This window comes from Sprattus sprattus (assembly GCF_963457725.1).
Source record: "Sprattus sprattus genome assembly, chromosome: 21".
NCBI lineage: Eukaryota > Metazoa > Chordata > Actinopteri > Clupeiformes > Clupeidae > Sprattus > Sprattus sprattus.
This window is the reverse complement of record NC_137919.1, coordinates 14,084,669-14,101,876: the sequence shown is the minus strand read 5'-3', so window position 1 is coordinate 14,101,876 and position 17,208 is coordinate 14,084,669. Positions and strand designations below refer to the sequence as shown.

Sequence of the window (17,208 nt, the reverse complement as noted above, 5' to 3'; positions counted from 1 at the left end):
CTTAACGGAAATCACGAAACGGCACCAAAATCATAGTAGTTTTAGAAGAATTTCTTGTATCGTTTTGGCAAGTATCCCTATAATAAGCGGAATAACTAACAAGACTGTGATAATGACCGTGTTTTGATAAATACCATTTCCATCTATTCCTTATTCAGTGTCATCCCACCTCCCACCACAGCTAATAGACGGCAGATGATAAGTAAGGGATAATGTATTGTCCGGAGGTCATTCTACAAAAATAATTCCCGATGGGGCGAACAACACCCCGACGCGCAGCGGAGGGTGTTGTTTCGTACCGAAGGGAATTATTTTTGTAGAATGACCGACGGACAATACATTAGCTGCTTATTATACGGGTACTTGCCAAAAACGATAGAAGACATTCCTCCAACATACCTCTTTTTAATGATTTAGGTGCCGTTTCATTTGTCCCGTTTAGAAATAAATAGTTCTTCAAGCAAATAGAACTTTGAAGTTTCAGGTGTTGCATAGCAACCCATTACTTGCTGACTTCAAATTACTCTCTACTGTTGCGTTAAAATGACTGGACTTCTGGCGGAATGATATGAAAGATGTGAATTAGAAGTACAAAACCAGTTGCCAATGACAGCGGTGATTATCTTTGGCAGAGGTCTGCTAGCAGGAATTAATGTATGGGTATGACGTAGGGATGGCCCATTCAAATCAACGGTACTTTTTGGAACGTTCTGAAGAGCCGTATAATAAATGTTCATATTTGTGCCTGCCGTGTTCTTTGATACACAGACACACAAATCAAGAACTGTTGAGGAGGTTAAACAATTACCTTCATCGTAGTCAGGATCCACGTAGCTCTCTGGTTCTTTCACCAGGGGATAAGATAATGACATTCCCATTTTTGTAACTTACCTGGGAAATACAACAGAAGGTCTAGACCTGAATTAGCTAATTCAGCTGCTAAAGTTACTATCACAAGCGGTGAATTTCCACTGCAACTCGCGATAATATTTGTTACCTGCTTATTTCAAATGACTGTTAATCTTTTGGTTCACGCTTTCCAGTTTGATAGTTATTACTAGTTTTATAAAATAACATGTGTCCAATGGACTTGATGACAGGACAAAGCTACTGTTCAGTCAACTCGCTAGATATGCTAGCACAGCATACAGTTCAGTCTATTGACAGAACAACAGGTAAAGGTTAGAACAACAAGTTAACGTTAATTTTACCAGGCTGAACAACCTGCCACAGGCTTGTCATCAACTAATCAGAAAAACCCATAACCTACCTTAAATGACACTTAATGTTAATTGGCAAGTTAGGTAACCTTGAGGTTTTTTTTTTTTACCTCAATTCCAGACCACCTATATTTGACATTTGGCAAACAGCCTAGTTATTTCACCGACCGTTGGATGGATTGCAGTTAAAATTATTTCGATGACGCTCTTCGTGTTTTTTATGGCTCCTCGCGCACAAGACAACATTAAACAGTTATGGTAGGCTACTGATGGCGTTTTGAACCAGCGAAGCTTCCAACAAAATTGTATCGTGGAAAAAAAGGTGAATTACTTGAAGCTTTTCAAATCAGAGCTCGATGGGGGACCTCTGCTGGTCAAAGTGTTGTTATTAATCATTAATGCTATAAGACAACATGAATTAAGAATTAATTTAAAAACGTTTGTAGATTACATTTTAATTAAACACTACCGCTTTTCTTGTAAGTATGTAATCCTGACATACATGGAGCTAAAATAAAGACTTAAAGTTTGGCATAAAATAAAAAGCATTAATATAAAAAAAGAGACTAGAACATTGGTATTGAAACAATTGCATTGAAATGAACTTTGGGCCCTCTTTTAAGTTTTCAATTACCATCTTCCCTTTTGATTCTTCATGTCAGCTTTTTTTCAGTGCAGTTTTTTATTTTTAAATTGTGAATACTTACTTAGCTTAAGAGCTTGAACGTCTTTCAAGTCTCTGCAGCCTCATAAACGAAACATTTAGCATCGCAAAACATCTGTCTGTTACTTTTGCACCACCACACTTTTATCCACCAGCTTATATCAATTTGCAGATCACTTTCATACATGCTGACAGGGCTCTCCACAATAGTCTTTACCTTGACAGCGGACAGCGTCTGAAAAAGAAGAAACAGAACTATCAGTCTATCAAAAGAAACATTTACCCATGGCTTAAGTATTACATGAGTTCATACTTTAAGTTGCCAAATAATATACAGTGCCCTCCACAATTATTGGCACCCCTAGTGAATATGAGCAAAACAGGCTATGAAAAAAATATGTCTTTGCTGTTTATCCCCTCAGTCTTTCACTCGAAATATACACAACAATCTTACTTTTCATTGAAGTAAAATAACATCGTATGAATCTGAATGAATGTTGGAATGAATGTTGGTGGTGGTCGGAGGGGCCGTATAGGCGCTGATTGGCTGCCACGCTTCCGTCAGTCTGCCCCAGGGCAACTGTGGCTACTGATGTAGCTTACCACCACTGGTATGACTGTGTGAATGAATGGACTGGACCGAACTACTCTGTAAAGCGTCTTCGGGTATATAGAGAAGCGCTATATACAATTTTAATTGATTGATTGATATACAGCCGCGGAAAAAATTAAGAGACCACTTCAAAATTATCAGTTTCTCTGGTTTTACTATTTATTGGTATGTGTTAAAGTAAAATGTACATTTTTGTTTTATTCTATAACCTACTGGCAACATTCCTACCAAATTTCAAATAAAAATATTGTCATTTAGATCATTTATTTGCAGAAAAATGACAATTGGTCAAAATAGCAAAAAAGATGCAGTGTCTTCAGATCTCGAATAATGCAAAGAAAACAAGCTCATATTCATTTTTAAACTACACAATACTAATGCTTTAACTTAGGAAGAGTTCAGAAATCAATATTTGGTGGAATAACCTTGATTTAAAATCACAACTTTCATGTGTCTTGGCATGCTCTCCACCAGTCTTTCACATTGCCGTTGGGTGACTTTATGCTACTCCTGGCGCAAGAATTCAAGCAGCTCGGCTTCTTTTCATGGCTTGTGACCATCCATCTTCCTCTTGATCACATTTCAGAGGTTTTTTTATGGGATTCAGGTCTCGAAATTGGGCTGGCCATGACAGGGCCCTGATCTGGTGATACTCCATCCACACCTTTACTGGCCTGGCTGTGTGGTATGGAGCATTGCCCTGCTGGAAAAAACACTTCTCAGAGTTGGGGAACATTGTCAGAGCAAAAGGAAGCAAGTTTTTCTTCCGGGACAACGTTGTACTTTGCCTGGCTGAGGTTTGTAAAAGACCATAAGGATTGAACCAAAGCGGACTGGAGGGTCTCCTAGTTCGTCTTCTCTGATGAGTCCAATTTTCAGCTTTGCCCAACACATGGTCGTCTGATGGTTAGACGGAGACCTGGAGAGGCCTACAAGCCACAGAGTCTTGCACCTACTGTGAAATTTTTTTCAAGAGAATACTAATTACATTTAATCATAGATTAAGGCCAAAATTAAGGGTGTTGCTTTCACGTACCCATAGATCAAAGTCAAATAAAGCAAAACTCTAAATTAAAAGCCAGTGAATACAGAATAAAGAATGTTATAGTATACTATAGATATAGTTAGTTAGTATTGAAGAATTCCACCAGTGTTCTCCACAGAATGGAGGGGGCAAATGTTAGTAATTAGGATGGGGACCTGACTTAATCCGGAGAGGTATGGTAGTTTACTCGGTCATCCCATTTTGCTTCTGATCTGTCTTGAGATTCCTCATGGCGAGCACTTCACATGGAAGACGAAAGGTTAAGGAATGGAAATGGAATGAGACCTTCTTAAACCAGGCCTATTTGCCTCACCAATATATGGTACAATAGTGTGTTTGTGAGAATATGGCAGTTCTCTGCCGTCTTCTTGGCATAAAGACCAAATATAATTGTGTTTCAAGCTGTTTAAAGAAGTCAGTAGTCACAAAAACTCATAGAACAGCTCAAATGTTTATTCTCTGTACAAGACATACAAATTAGTGACAAATGTATGCTTAAACAAGAGCAAACTCAATACAACCAGGCCTAAGAGCCTGCAGGTTTCCATTTCAACCAGGTGCTAAAGATTCCACAGCTTAACACCCGATTCAACCATTTAACAAGTTTGTACTTAGACTTTATTCATAGGATAAAGTTTTCTTCAAAGAATGCAACCCACCATCACCCACCATTCTTTCTCTCTCTCTCTCTCTCTCTATCTCTCTCACACACACACACACACACACACACACACACACACACACACACACACACACACACACACACACACACACACACACACACACACACACACACACACACACACACACACACACACACACACACCATTGCCAAACTGATGTTCGAAGGAAGTCTTCCTCGATTGAGCACAGGACTGTTGACCAGAAAATTCATCCTGATGGAGCTGATGGACTACGATTCATTACTTGGACTTGAAGGGATCGGACCATATTTTCACTCCTGAGGGAATTAAGCTAAGTTAATGAACCTTGTCAAATTTAGTCAAGTCAAAGCAAACAATGGGATTGAACTTCATCAACTTAAAAAGCTCTTAAAATATTTGTATATGCCTAACTAAAAACATTTGTATAATATGCTTGCCTATGGCTCTATGCACAATACATGGCTATTGGTAATGGTTGAAGAGCTAATTTCTTTGAAGCACTCTTATTCTTATGATTTGCATTTGCCCAGCAAACACTGTACATCTTAGCCCACGTACCGACAGGCTGTACGTCTGCTTGGCTGATGCCCGACCGGTTGGCCGTCTGAACTTGCCCTGCGGAATGATTGTTCATAATGAGTTATTGAGACACAGTGCTAGAGATGGCTTACACAACTGTTAGCTACCTATCCAGCAAACAAACATTACAAGGACGTTGGCAACATGATTGGTGCGTTCTTTTCAAATGTTTCTTTTATTCACACATAGCTTATCCTTGTCATCATTCCGTGTACGACTGAATCAGGTGTATTTGCTGCTGTTAGTTATTGTAGGATAGCTAAGTTAGCATGATAGCTAGAGTAGACACTACTGTCTTGGCTGTAATAGTAAAACGAGTACACTTACTGTATTCATCCGAATGCGACATTGGATAGAAAAGTATGGGATAGAATGTGGCTGCAACGGCTGCCACGAAACCTCCAAATACAAGCACTATTCTTCTATTAGTTGACATGATCTGGTGACACTTATTCATCTCATAGAGGGCAGTCTCATGTCAATGGGTTTCCAATTACTTCCGGGGTCCACCAGGGCAGGGGCGTGTTCGCTTATGCAAAGATAGAGAACCTCTTCACCCGAATGTTTAAGACAGGCCATTGTATATTTAGTATTTATCTGTTTTTTTGCTGGATTTGTTTTCGGTGTGTGACTAGGTATGCAATTATATCACAGCCTGTTAAGTGAAAAAGTAAAATAAAATCAGGCACTGCGATAGTTTAGGTTGTTGACCACTCATGTGCTCCTGCCTGCTATTCATCCTGTAAGCCGGGCAGTGCCCAACCTCTCTTTCATATAACAGGCCTACTTGACTTCTGCAGGCCATATGCCTTTTCTTCCACTGTCATCTGCATATTGCACCATGGTGTAACACCTCAAGGGCATGTTTACTCATTTATCCCTGACCTTATGCAGCACATAGACTTATACTAACAGGTTATACATAATAAATCAGTATTTATCACTGTTTTAATTGAGGACATGTAGGTCACACAATCTAAAATTGCCCTACTAAACACCTCTGAGACTTGAAACCCAAAAGGCCTAGCCTTCATTAAATTACATTAGTTTACAAATGTATTAATTGTATCGTGACACTGAAATACCACATAGGCTACTAGCCTACCAATTTAATGATAATGCTGAGAGAAGTTTCTGATAATTCAACTGTTACTAAGACAAAAAAAAACCCATCTATTATCATTGCTACAATAGCCATACACATTCACTTTGATAATGTAACATATTTGAATGAATAATGTAATTTCAAAGGGTTTCAAGATTTTTCGGATTATCTGCAAATGGCCTACTCTCAAAAGTGGGTATGAAAAAAAGGTAAAAGGCAACACAAATGTTGTTTTATTACAAAAAATACCGGCCCATGTTTCAGATATATTTACAAAGTGGTACTGAGAAGAGAGTCCAGGGGACGGAGCACTGAGCCTCACACAGAACAAGGAAACACAGCCTGTGATCATAAGTCTGTCAATGCCATCTTTTGCTGAAATGTCTCAACTTGTGCAGACATGCTTTCATTTATGCAAAAGCCCATTTAGGTTGTTGTTTTCTTCATAAATCATAAAGGGTTCATTTACAGTATATTATCATAAAGGATGAAAACAGATACATGTTATATCCATTCCTAAACCACCAATGAGGCAAACGTGACACAGGACTCACCACAGAGCAAAAGGGGTAGGAACATGTCCGCAGATCCATTTAAGAGAAGACATATAAAAAATGGGATGAAGTTAAAACAAGCTTTTTCAACAATGTAACAAAATTAATTTAGATCTTTAAAAAAAAACTAAATAAACAACAACAACAAAAAACAAACTGAAGCATATTTGAGACCTACGTGGTATTTATCGAACACAAACACTACTTGAAAAAAACATTCTTAAAGATCTTCTTAACTGGCAAGGTTGGTTAAAAATAGATAATTTATTCTGCAGTTTAGTGTGTAAACCCTTTTCACAAGGAACCACAATGTCTGCATGTCTCAACAATACGGAAATTGTCACCTGGCCTTTTTTACAGACAAAACAAACCAGTAGGTGCACATTTCTGCATGGTGTTTGTGAATCATGTCTATGAGAACCAGTTACAATGTGTTGTGTGTTTTTCCTAATTCTGAAATACATATGTTCTTCTATATGCGACCAAAAAAACACATATAGTTAACGTTCTGTCTAATCATACTTAGACCAATTTCAGACCTGTTAAGGGAGCTGAGCTGACAGTTATAACGTGAGGTTAACGTATTCATTTTGTGTTTTGAAGAACTACTGAAACGCGAACACTCAATTTGCAGAAGTTTGGACTCTCTCTCACTCTGTAGTTGAAGGTTGTGATAACACAGCGTGACAACACAGCGTGACTGTCACACCCACTGTAAACAAAGTGTGTCGCCTTGCAGGAAAAAATGCGGCGGCTCACGTTTAGTTTTGTTGTACTGTACTTCACAGTAGGCCTCTCCGAAAATGTGGCAAGTCCAATTCAGACCTTTGTCATTCCCCACAGTCATATGGATGTTGGCTGGGTGTACACTGTTCAGGTAACGAAACGGAAGATGAAAGTCTTTGCTAGTGCAATTTAGACCCATCATCGGCTGTCTGTCCAGTGTTCTGTTAGCATGCTTGTCAACGTATCCGAATTATAACAACACAAAATCCCTTTTTTAGTTAACAAACTCTGTTTGTATTTAGGAGAGTATGCATGCCTACGCCGCAAATGTGTATACCACCGTGGTAGAGGAACTTTCACGAGTGAAGCATCGCAAGTTCATCGCTGTAGAGCAAGAGTTCTTCCGCATTTGGTGGGACACAGTGGCCAGCGGACAACATAAGCAACAAGTATGAAAATAAAATATGTTGGGTCTCTAGTGAAACCTGTTTTGACTATACTGACTTGCTGGCCGTTGCTATAGTCCTTGTGGTCTGTTCTCAGACTGCCTAATCAGACCTACTAACAACACCTATGCTAATCCTTTTAAGGTAAGACAGCTTTTACGAGACGGTCGTCTGGAGTTCATTATTGGAGGTCAGGTGATGCACGATGAGGCTGTAACGGATCTAGATGACGCCATCCTTCAACTGACAGGTAAAGTGAGGTCGATCTTCAACCAATATATGAATTGTCTATTGTCAATCACCAGGGTTAAGTAGGTAGGTCCAACTGTCTCTGTTAAGCTAGTTTATCTTTTCCAGATTTTACAACATGCAAGTAAAGCACACACTATATAGGTCTTCACATAAGATACATTCAGTAAACATTTGTGTCCATACACATACTGATATTCATTCACTTTAGTAACTGCTCAACAGTTTGACTTGCAGAACAGTTCATGTAAATATTGTATTTGTTTTGTATCTATAAACCACACTTAATTCTTGCCTTCAGAGGGCCATGGTTTCCTTTATGAGACCTTTGGAGTTCGGCCACGCTTCTCATGGCACGTTGACCCCTTTGGGGCTTCCGCCACCACGCCCGTCCTTTTCGCCCTAGCAGGATTCCACGCTCACCTCATATCACGAATTGACTACGACCTCAAAAGCGACATGCAGAAAAACAAGGTATCTTATCCTGAAGCCTTCTGTGATGTCGAAGACTCTGTGAGGTTGTCATAGTTTCGGAAGGATTGATGATGAATGGAAAACTGGTGCCAAAGGATAATTTTTAGTCCGAGCACAGAGTTCTAGAAAACCAAACACCTCTTGTAGACCCAATGCAAAAAAACTGAAGTATGACTTGCCATCTCACTGATACAGTGATCACTTGTGGTCCCCTGTGTGGTGGCAGCCATGTTGTTTCACAGTTGTACTGACTCTTATCCACTTAAGCACTCACGGATGGTCACCTTATTACTTGGGAGGATTCCATTACCTTCTTTAAAGGCATGCTGATTGGTAAAATTTGCTTCTTCAAGGGATGACTCCCTTCAATGAATCATGGATCTAGACGTGACTTTCTGACTGCTAGTGATTGCTCCTGAAATGCCTGTATGACACGTATATTCAAAGGGAGAGACAAGAAGCTTGATACAGAGTTAAATGGAATGCAACATTTGTGTAATGTGTTTCTCCAGGGGCTGCAGTTTGTGTGGAGAGGTTCCCCTTCTTTAGGTGAGAAGCAAGAGATCTTCACCCACACCATGGACCAGTTCAGCTACTGCACCCCATCCTACCTACCCTTCTCCAACATGTAATTACAGTGTCTGGCTTACCAACGCCTTACAATTACGTCAACTTTCAGTAATTATAAACACATTAAACACAGCCATGCAACAGCCAATTAGTAATAATGTAGGAAAACTGGCTGAAGAGGAGTGTGGTAGGTTCATTGTTTTCAGAGGTGTAACCAAGCTAATGTAAGGCATGTTTGTGCAGATAATCAGGTATTTTTGTAATAACATGTCTTAATAGGCCAGGATTCAGTTATTTTATTCTGAGTAACGTAACATGTCATCATAGGTCAGGAATCAGGTATTTTATTCTGAGTAACATAACACATCTTCATAGGTCAGGATTCTACTGGAATGGTGTGGCGTTGTTCCCGGATCCCCCTAAAGATGGAGTCTACCCCAACATGAGCGTACCCGTCTTAGATAGCACTTTGGAACCTTATGCCCAGACCATGGTGGACAACATTAAACAGAGGGCTCAGTGGTTCAGGACCAACCATTTGCTCTGGCCTTGGGTCTGTTAACTTCCATGATCTATATTAGATCCTTGCTCATCTATACATGTGTGATGTGATGTTTCTCTTTATTTAATGCAATGAACATTTGGCTTCAGTCTAAAACTAAATACTACTTTTTCACAGGGCTGTGATAAGCAGTTCTACAATTCGTCAGTCCAGTTCTCCAACATGGACATTTTGATGGATTACATTAACCAGCACAGCGACAAGTTCGGAGTAACAGTTCAGTATGCCACCCTCAGCGAGTACTTCCAAGCTGTCCACCAGTCAAACCTCACCTGGGAAGTTAGAGGAGATCAGGATTTCCTACCATACTCTACTGGTTAGAGGGCTTTGAGATCCCTGCGTATGAATCTTTTACCAATTAGCTCTTTCATTGCTTGACTTCTGAATGTATCTTTCTATTATAGAACCATTTCAGGCTTGGACAGGATTCTATGCCTCCAGGAACATTCTGAAGGGGGTGGCAAGGAAAGCCAGCTCCCAGCTTCACGCTGTAGAAACTCTCTTTGTTCGGTATCACATAGCTTATCCAGAAGGACCAGTGACAACAGATTGGGCCCTAGAAAAGCTGAGGGCCTTAAGATGGGCTGTCTCAGAGGTGCATGATTTTAGAAATATTTTTCAAATATATATATTTTTTTTAATTATCCAAAAACAATGCCTTGCTGAAGTTTGCTTTGCTGTATCAGGTTCAGCACCATGATGGCATCACTGGGACAGAATCACCAAAGGTCGCTGACATGTATATGGAGCATCTCACCCAAGGCATGATGGGAGTTGAGGAGCTGTTGGCGGCCATTTTTCTTTTACCCCAGTCCCTTGGTACTTTTCAGAACATGCATAAACTCCAGCCAGGTAACAGACACAGTTCTGCAATGTTCCTTATGCTCTGTCCACGTGAATGAATGGCAGTAGTTTGTCTTTGTTTGATAAGAAATTTTCATTATTGTGTGTCTGAGTATGATAACTGTTGATCACTACGATCACCCTTTTCTTGGTTTCCCTTCTGAAGATCTCTCTAAAGATCTTGAGCAGCACATCATTGTCTACAATCCTCTGGCCTGGAACATCACCACTTACATCAACCTCACAGTAACATTCCCCATGGCTCTGGTGTTCGATGAGTCTGGGAAGGCAGTTCTGGCACAGGTACTGATTTAAATTGACAGAAAAGCATCAACCAAAAAATGAAGAGTTTAGTGTTTCTTCACACAGGGTTGAAAAGGTTACATTTGAAATGTAATAAGGTACAGATTACTTGCCCTGTTAAAAACAAGGGAACCAATACAACTATTTATATGTATTTAACAATCTTATGAGGTTAAAATGATTGAGTTTGATCATAAATCTCATGGCATATGCATTTCTTTCATCCTCAGATCCAAGAAAAAGCTAATTCCACCTCGGAATATGACCTTTTCATTGTGGCTGAGCTGGGAGGGCTCCAGTTCCGGAAATATCTGATCAAGTTCTCCTCGTGTCCGGGGTCCACCAGGTGTGGCATGACTTACACGGCGAAATTGTCGAAATTCGGCAGACGGAACATCAACCAGTGGAGAAGGACGGGCAGGAAACTCCTGCCCATCTTCAGCGACTGTCATAAACTGTTGTTTGACCAGGAGACAAACCTGCTACACAGCATCACAGACAGGTAGGGATGGTCAAAAAGTCAAAGTGCGTTTATTATTGCATGTACCAAATTTCTTCAGCACAGCAAAATTCTTGTGACTTGGCAACCATCATCATCTACGCAGTAGACGTCATACATATAACCAAAAAAAACATAAAACTCTATAACACTATGACAATAAAACATATAACATGTCAAATTAACATACAACAGTTTAGAGAACAACATATAACTCTGTAACACTATAACACTATGACACTATAACAATATAACATATAACAAAATATAAAATATGACATTAACATTCAACAATTAGATTAGAAGGGCTAGCAGCAGTTTAAAGTGTGAAGTGAGGAATGTTGAAAATAAGTTAAAATGTTTATAAAATTGTGCAAATATATCTCTAGGAAGTGAAAGTATGAGTGGGGGAGCAGGGAGTAAGTGAGGGTGGCGAGTGGCGACTGTTCAGTGGGTAAGTGTTGCTTATTCAGAAGCCTTACAGCCTGTGTGATGGAATGCGGTCACTAGCATGAAGCGCATCCTCCTGAACGGGGAGGGCAGTGTGACAGAGGGCCGTCATCATAGTTGAATATGGGTTCTGACTGCCATACCAACAAGGCTGGTTCTTTGGCATTGCGGTCACGGTGCAGGTTTGGCACCCTGTAGACCCAGGTTCAATGCCGGGCAGCGTGACTGCTCTCTCCCTTCGCTTGATGGATAAGAATGGATAGGAGTGTTGCATGGGGGTTCCAGATGTGGTGTCCTAATGTAGGGTGAATGATATAGGATGATTACATACTGGTCACTGCATAACCTACTAAGTCTAGTTTGATCCACATCAAAAGAAGAACTTTACAGATTGCTCCTTAATGTTTTTTCAAAGAGTATATTCTTTCAAAAAATGTTGTCAGGTAGCAGAAGTATTTAATGACATTATAATGAATTTGTACTCCCCTGGTTCAGCACCATCAATTTGGCTCAGCATCATCTATTCATGGAACTGGAGCTCCTATTGTGCTCCTACATAATGATGGCTGGTGGTTGGTATTGACAACACAGGATAACCAGATGCCTTTGTGGTGCTTTACAATCCCATTAGGCAAAAGCAGAGAAAGGTGAGGATAACGCAGGACTTCTGGGAGTATGAGTCCAACGGAGACGTGCACAAAGGCCCAATCTCAGACAATTACATCTTCAGCACCAACACCTCTGCTGTGCCTGCCTACAAAGCAGTCTCTATGGAAATCATTCCTGGCAAGGTCATCTCAGAGATCCGACAGTACTTTTATAGGTGGGTCAGGCTTTTTGGCTAAGGGAAATCTCTTCTCTATCGCTCTATGGTGGTTAATGTAAATGTCTTCAATATCTTTAGTGTCTACTGAAAAACTTATTGGATTAACTTCAGTGTGTGCTGAAAGTCATATTGGATTAACTTCCTTCTGTGTTGAATGTCATGATATGGGATTAGTAACCCAGAAGAAGCGACTAATTTAACCTCTGGGAACTGTAGGGCTTTTGAAATTATACAAACATCTGTTCTCTTCCCAGGGATTTGAAGGACGAAGACTATGCTTACTCTGTGGTCACAAGAGTTCCCACCGGCCTGAAAGACAAGCGCCTTTGCCAAAGGCTGGAACAGAGGTACTCAGTGGGCCCCCTAGTGGTCAACCGAGAGGTTGTCCTGATGACCAGAACCGGTCTGAAAAATAACAGAACCATCTTTACTGACAACAATGGCTATCAGATGATGAAGAGGACATACAAAGCCTTCCCCAACAACTCTATCCCCAGGGTGAGTTAGACAAGAAATATATACTATCCATATAAACAGGATAGGCTTTAATGCCTGCCATTTTATGGACTATAAATAAATAAATGTGCCTTGAGAGAGTGAGTCCCCAGAGTGTGGTTTAGAGCAGTGCATTTTAATCCGTCTGTAAGGATTGCGTGCTCCTTTGTACTTGTAGAACTACTATCCAGTGGTGCGAACGGCCTACATTGAGGATGATTCCAGCAGACTTGTTGTCCTCACTGAACGAGCCCATGGGGTGTCCAGTCAAAGCGACGGCCAGCTGGAGGTCACACTTGCATACACACTCAGACACAGCTGACACACAAACATGCTCAGAAGCATGCAATTACATACAAACATCCACTCCCACAGACTTAAAAACACAGCCAGTTTCATTGCCATGCACATCCAAACATGCACACAGACCTTTTTATTTGTCCACCAAATACAACCACTGCAGTCTCTTTATTCATTATTCTCTTGTTCTTCTCATACTCATACATATAATATGCTGACCTTTCAGGTGATGCTGCACAGGCGTCTGTGGAATAACCAGGAGTGGAATCGCGGGTACAACCTGACCCTGAATGACTCCTCTGTGGTGCAGCCAGTCCTGTGGCTAATGCTGGGGTCAGCAGCCGCAACTGCATCACTTTACCATCGGGAGGCACTAGAGCTTCAGCACCGACCTGTGGTTATGGCCATAGGTAGACCACGTAAGCACTATCTCATTCACGTGCGCACACATAATATGATACTCTTCATCGACACGTGAGATTTCTCTCTCTCTCTCTCTCTTTATATCATCAGAACAAGTCATGCTAAAATTCACAAGGCTGTCTAGGTGTAACTTTACATAAAAACAAAGACGACCTATAAGCCCTTGCAAGAATCAGAATTCATAATAAAGTTTCTTTTTACCTCTTGATAATGGCGCTGATGACATCTTCGCCTTATGTTAAATACTGATTATTCACCAAAATTCTTTATGAAGCCATATGTAACTCCTTACAAGGTTTCATGATAATAGTTGTGTAGCGCCGCTTATACTACAGCATCATAAGGCTTTATGAGTGCAGTCACTCCTGTCTAGAAATAGTTGTATATGTTATATTTAGAGATTTAGAAATAGTTGTATATGTTATATTTAGAGATTTAAAAATAGTTATATGTCGGTTGCTGTGTGTGTTACCAATATTTTCCCATTTTTCCCATTATTCTTCCTTGTTTATTCGTCTTTGTTTTTATGTAAACTAACACCTAAACAGCCTTGTGAATTTTTCCGTGACTTGTTCTGATTCTCCTGTTATTCTGCATTTAACATATTTTATGCACCCATGTACCGTTTGAATACTAAAACATCATAAGGCATAAGGAGTGCTGTCATTACTATGTATGAATAATTGTATAGACTTTTTATGATTTTTTCTAGGGATCCAGACGTCTTACAATCGTGAGACCCAGACCATGGCTTGTCAAAGGCGTCATGTATCTTTAATCTGCTTTCAGAGAAGCCATGGAACCAACATGAGCCATGGACCAGTCCGCCTGTCAGCCCTGTGGTGCTGCCCAGTAACCTTCACCTGCAGACCCTCAGCGTCCCAGGCTGGGCTTACAGCCCCAACCACACCAAGAACCAGCAAACCATGGAGCCAGGTAGAGTTTGACAAGCACTTAAATACCCTTGTCTAGAGACTGACCATATATTTTTCATATTTAAAATTCCACACAATATTTCCCAAAAAACAATGCAGTGTCATGGGATTTCTGCTTGTATTGCTTTAATTATGAAATTACCACAATTTTACCTGCAATGTTTGAGTTTTCCTGCAGCAAATTCTGTCACTTTTGGCTGCAACAATCACAACAAACCCTTGCAAGGTCCTGGTGGGACTGTTCCGTATTCAATCTAATGTGTGCCTTAAAATGTAAAGGGTAAGCATCTGTACAATAAGGATGTATGCATTATCTATACACTCTGTATGTATGCAGGTAGAAAGAAGCCAGCATCTGATTACAACCGGATATTGCTGAGGATCATGCACCTCTATGAAACTGGCGAGGACCCAGAGTTCTCCAAGCCCACAACCATAAACCTGAAGGTGTGTGTGTGTGTGTGTGTGTGTGTGTGTGTGTGTGTGTGTGTGTGTGTGTGTGTGTGTGTGTGTGGTTATATCAGAGATCAGATGTGTCACCTTAACAAAGGGTGAATGCCTTTCATATCCATTTTGTGTCCCAACAGGAGGTCTTGCAGGGCATTGGCGAGGTGAAGGAGGTAAGGGAGCGCTCTCTCACAGGAACCTGGGATATCTCAGACCTCCAGAGGTGGAAGTGGGAGACTTCTGGAGAAATGGATAAAAATGGTAAGATTCTCTCAACCACAAGTGCAAAATCAGCACAACAGGTTAGCCCACATCAGTGAAATCTTTGAAAGGACATGTGACAGGGAATCAGAGAGGTTCATGTTGTATTCTTTGTTTGCTGTAGAAAAGGATATAACTGTCAGTATGTCTATTCTGAATATTGTTATATGAATAACTTTTATTAATGCTTTGCAGATGGAGTAAGAACCTTTGATGGTGTGACCAAGGACTTCAGTGTAACCATATCACCCAAGGAGATCAGAACCTTCTTTATCCACTTTAAATAGACTGTACATGTTGGTTTTGTCATCTTCTGAGAAGATTGCTGATATATTGCACTTAAGATGTGGATATAAAAATTAAATATTTTCTGATTAACACTTGAGGTTGTTTTTTGTCAATTATTGTCGAGATCCTGTGAATTTAGACTCTGAGATTTTGTATGAGGTCTTTTTCTGTCAATTTTGAAATCTATTTTTACAATAAATGTATTGTAAAGTGCTCCAGTAATACATTTATTTTTTTACACAACAGTAAAAGTCCTGATTTGCCTCTAAAACTCTCAGTAATCCAATCAACACAGAAATTGCTGTGGCATACAAAAAATTGTGTATAGTGTTTTGAGAAATATTTCATTGTACATCTGTGACTCAGATTGCATGAATCCACTCCATAACCATTCATATCCCCTGTTAGTGGACTTTGGTGATTGTACGTTGAGTGTGTACACGCATATCCATCTGTGACATTTATTTAAACGCAATAAGTGCAAACCTAATTGCCAAGTGCTCACCCCTGATGTACCTATCGTTATTCTGTGGTGTCGTCTAAAAACTTGTAAAGTTATGCCACTGGGAAAAATTGCTAGATAAATTCCTCTTGAAACGGGTTGATAGAAAGATATCACATGGGTGTCGGTGATTTTGTTGATTACCTAAGGGTGTTTGGTATGTCAAAGGCAGTTGTATTGCTTACTTTCTCCATCTATGTAAGGGCAGTTCCTGAGATGACAGACACTTCCATCATACATCATTACCATTGAAACATGCTGGTAAATAACTGATGAGAAACGTAATTACTGAAAAGGAACAAGCAGCCCAGAGATAACTATACTATACTATTAAACTACTGTCCTGACACCATGAAGCCCCATTTATGTGGTCTGACAAGCTAAAAGACATCAGGAACAAGCCATGACTAGAAAATAATTCCAAAAAAGGGGAAAACCACAGAAATATGGCAAGAGATATGTTGCGACTGCTTGGAACATTCACTAAGCTGAGAACAGGGTCTTCTGATTTTTATTTGCAAGTTTTATGACAAAAATCTGTTGTTATCTTAATACTAGTGCTGTCAGTTTAACGCGTTATTAACGGCGTTAACGCGAACCCATTTTAACGCCGTTAATTTTTTTATCACGCGATTAACGCGATGTAAAAAAAAAAAAAAAGTTTTTTTTTTTTTTTTTTTTTAGATTAACGTTATGTTGCCCTCCCAAACTTTGTAGTAGGCTAACGTCACGTTTGAGTGAATGAAGAGCGCGATACAACGAAATGGATGATTAAAAGCTTCTGAATAGAAAGTTTACCTTTAAAAGTTGTGTTGTGCAAAAGAAGCAAGCTTCACTGTTGTCTGAAAATGTCAACAGGCAGCTGGCAGCAAAACATATTAAGCCATGGTTTAACTGCACTATAGGCTGAGTCCATGTTTATCTTAAATGTGCACTTAATAATTTTATTTTGTACCGCCCTGTTTGGCAATGTTGTTTTTCAATAAAATAAAACATTGCTTAAAGCAAGCCAATCCACTTTTCCATGTTGATAACAGCATTAAAACAAAATAAGAATGATGGAAAAAAAATAATTGAAGGGGCATTTAGAATAAAATGCTCAAATTTGCGATCGCGATTAATTTTAAGTAATTTAATCGTGATTAATTTTGAGTTAACTATGAC

At 39.9% G+C, this 17,208-nt stretch overlaps 2 protein-coding genes across 2 annotated transcripts; one reads left to right on the top strand and one right to left on the bottom strand.

Annotated features, from left to right (window-relative positions):
* Window positions 1-3,985: 3,985 nt before the first annotated feature.
* smim20 (small integral membrane protein 20) lies at window positions 3,986-5,256 on the bottom strand. Its single transcript, XM_080859877.1, has 3 exons — window positions 5,114-5,256; window positions 4,766-4,822; window positions 3,986-4,503 (listed from the first exon to the last, which is right to left on the bottom strand). Exons 1-3 carry the CDS (start codon window positions 5,241-5,243, stop codon window positions 4,466-4,468), a joined length of 225 nt encoding a protein of 74 aa, XP_080716003.1. The 5' UTR covers window positions 5,244-5,256; the 3' UTR covers window positions 3,986-4,465.
* A 1,934-nt stretch (window positions 5,257-7,190) lies between these two features.
* On the top strand, window positions 7,191-15,582 carry man2b2 (mannosidase, alpha, class 2B, member 2; the record flags this gene model as incomplete). Its single annotated transcript, XM_080859795.1, has 19 exons — window positions 7,191-7,322; window positions 7,474-7,620; window positions 7,762-7,867; window positions 8,168-8,340; window positions 8,853-8,968; window positions 9,286-9,463; window positions 9,590-9,788; window positions 9,877-10,067; window positions 10,159-10,324; window positions 10,482-10,618; window positions 10,849-11,120; window positions 12,199-12,390; window positions 12,648-12,891; window positions 13,067-13,177; window positions 13,415-13,607; window positions 14,401-14,547; window positions 14,884-14,993; window positions 15,134-15,254; window positions 15,450-15,582. 19 exons carry the CDS (start codon window positions 7,191-7,193, stop codon window positions 15,539-15,541), a joined length of 3,027 nt encoding a protein of 1,008 aa, XP_080715921.1. The 3' UTR covers window positions 15,542-15,582.
* Between the last annotated feature and the right edge of the window lie 1,626 nt (window positions 15,583-17,208).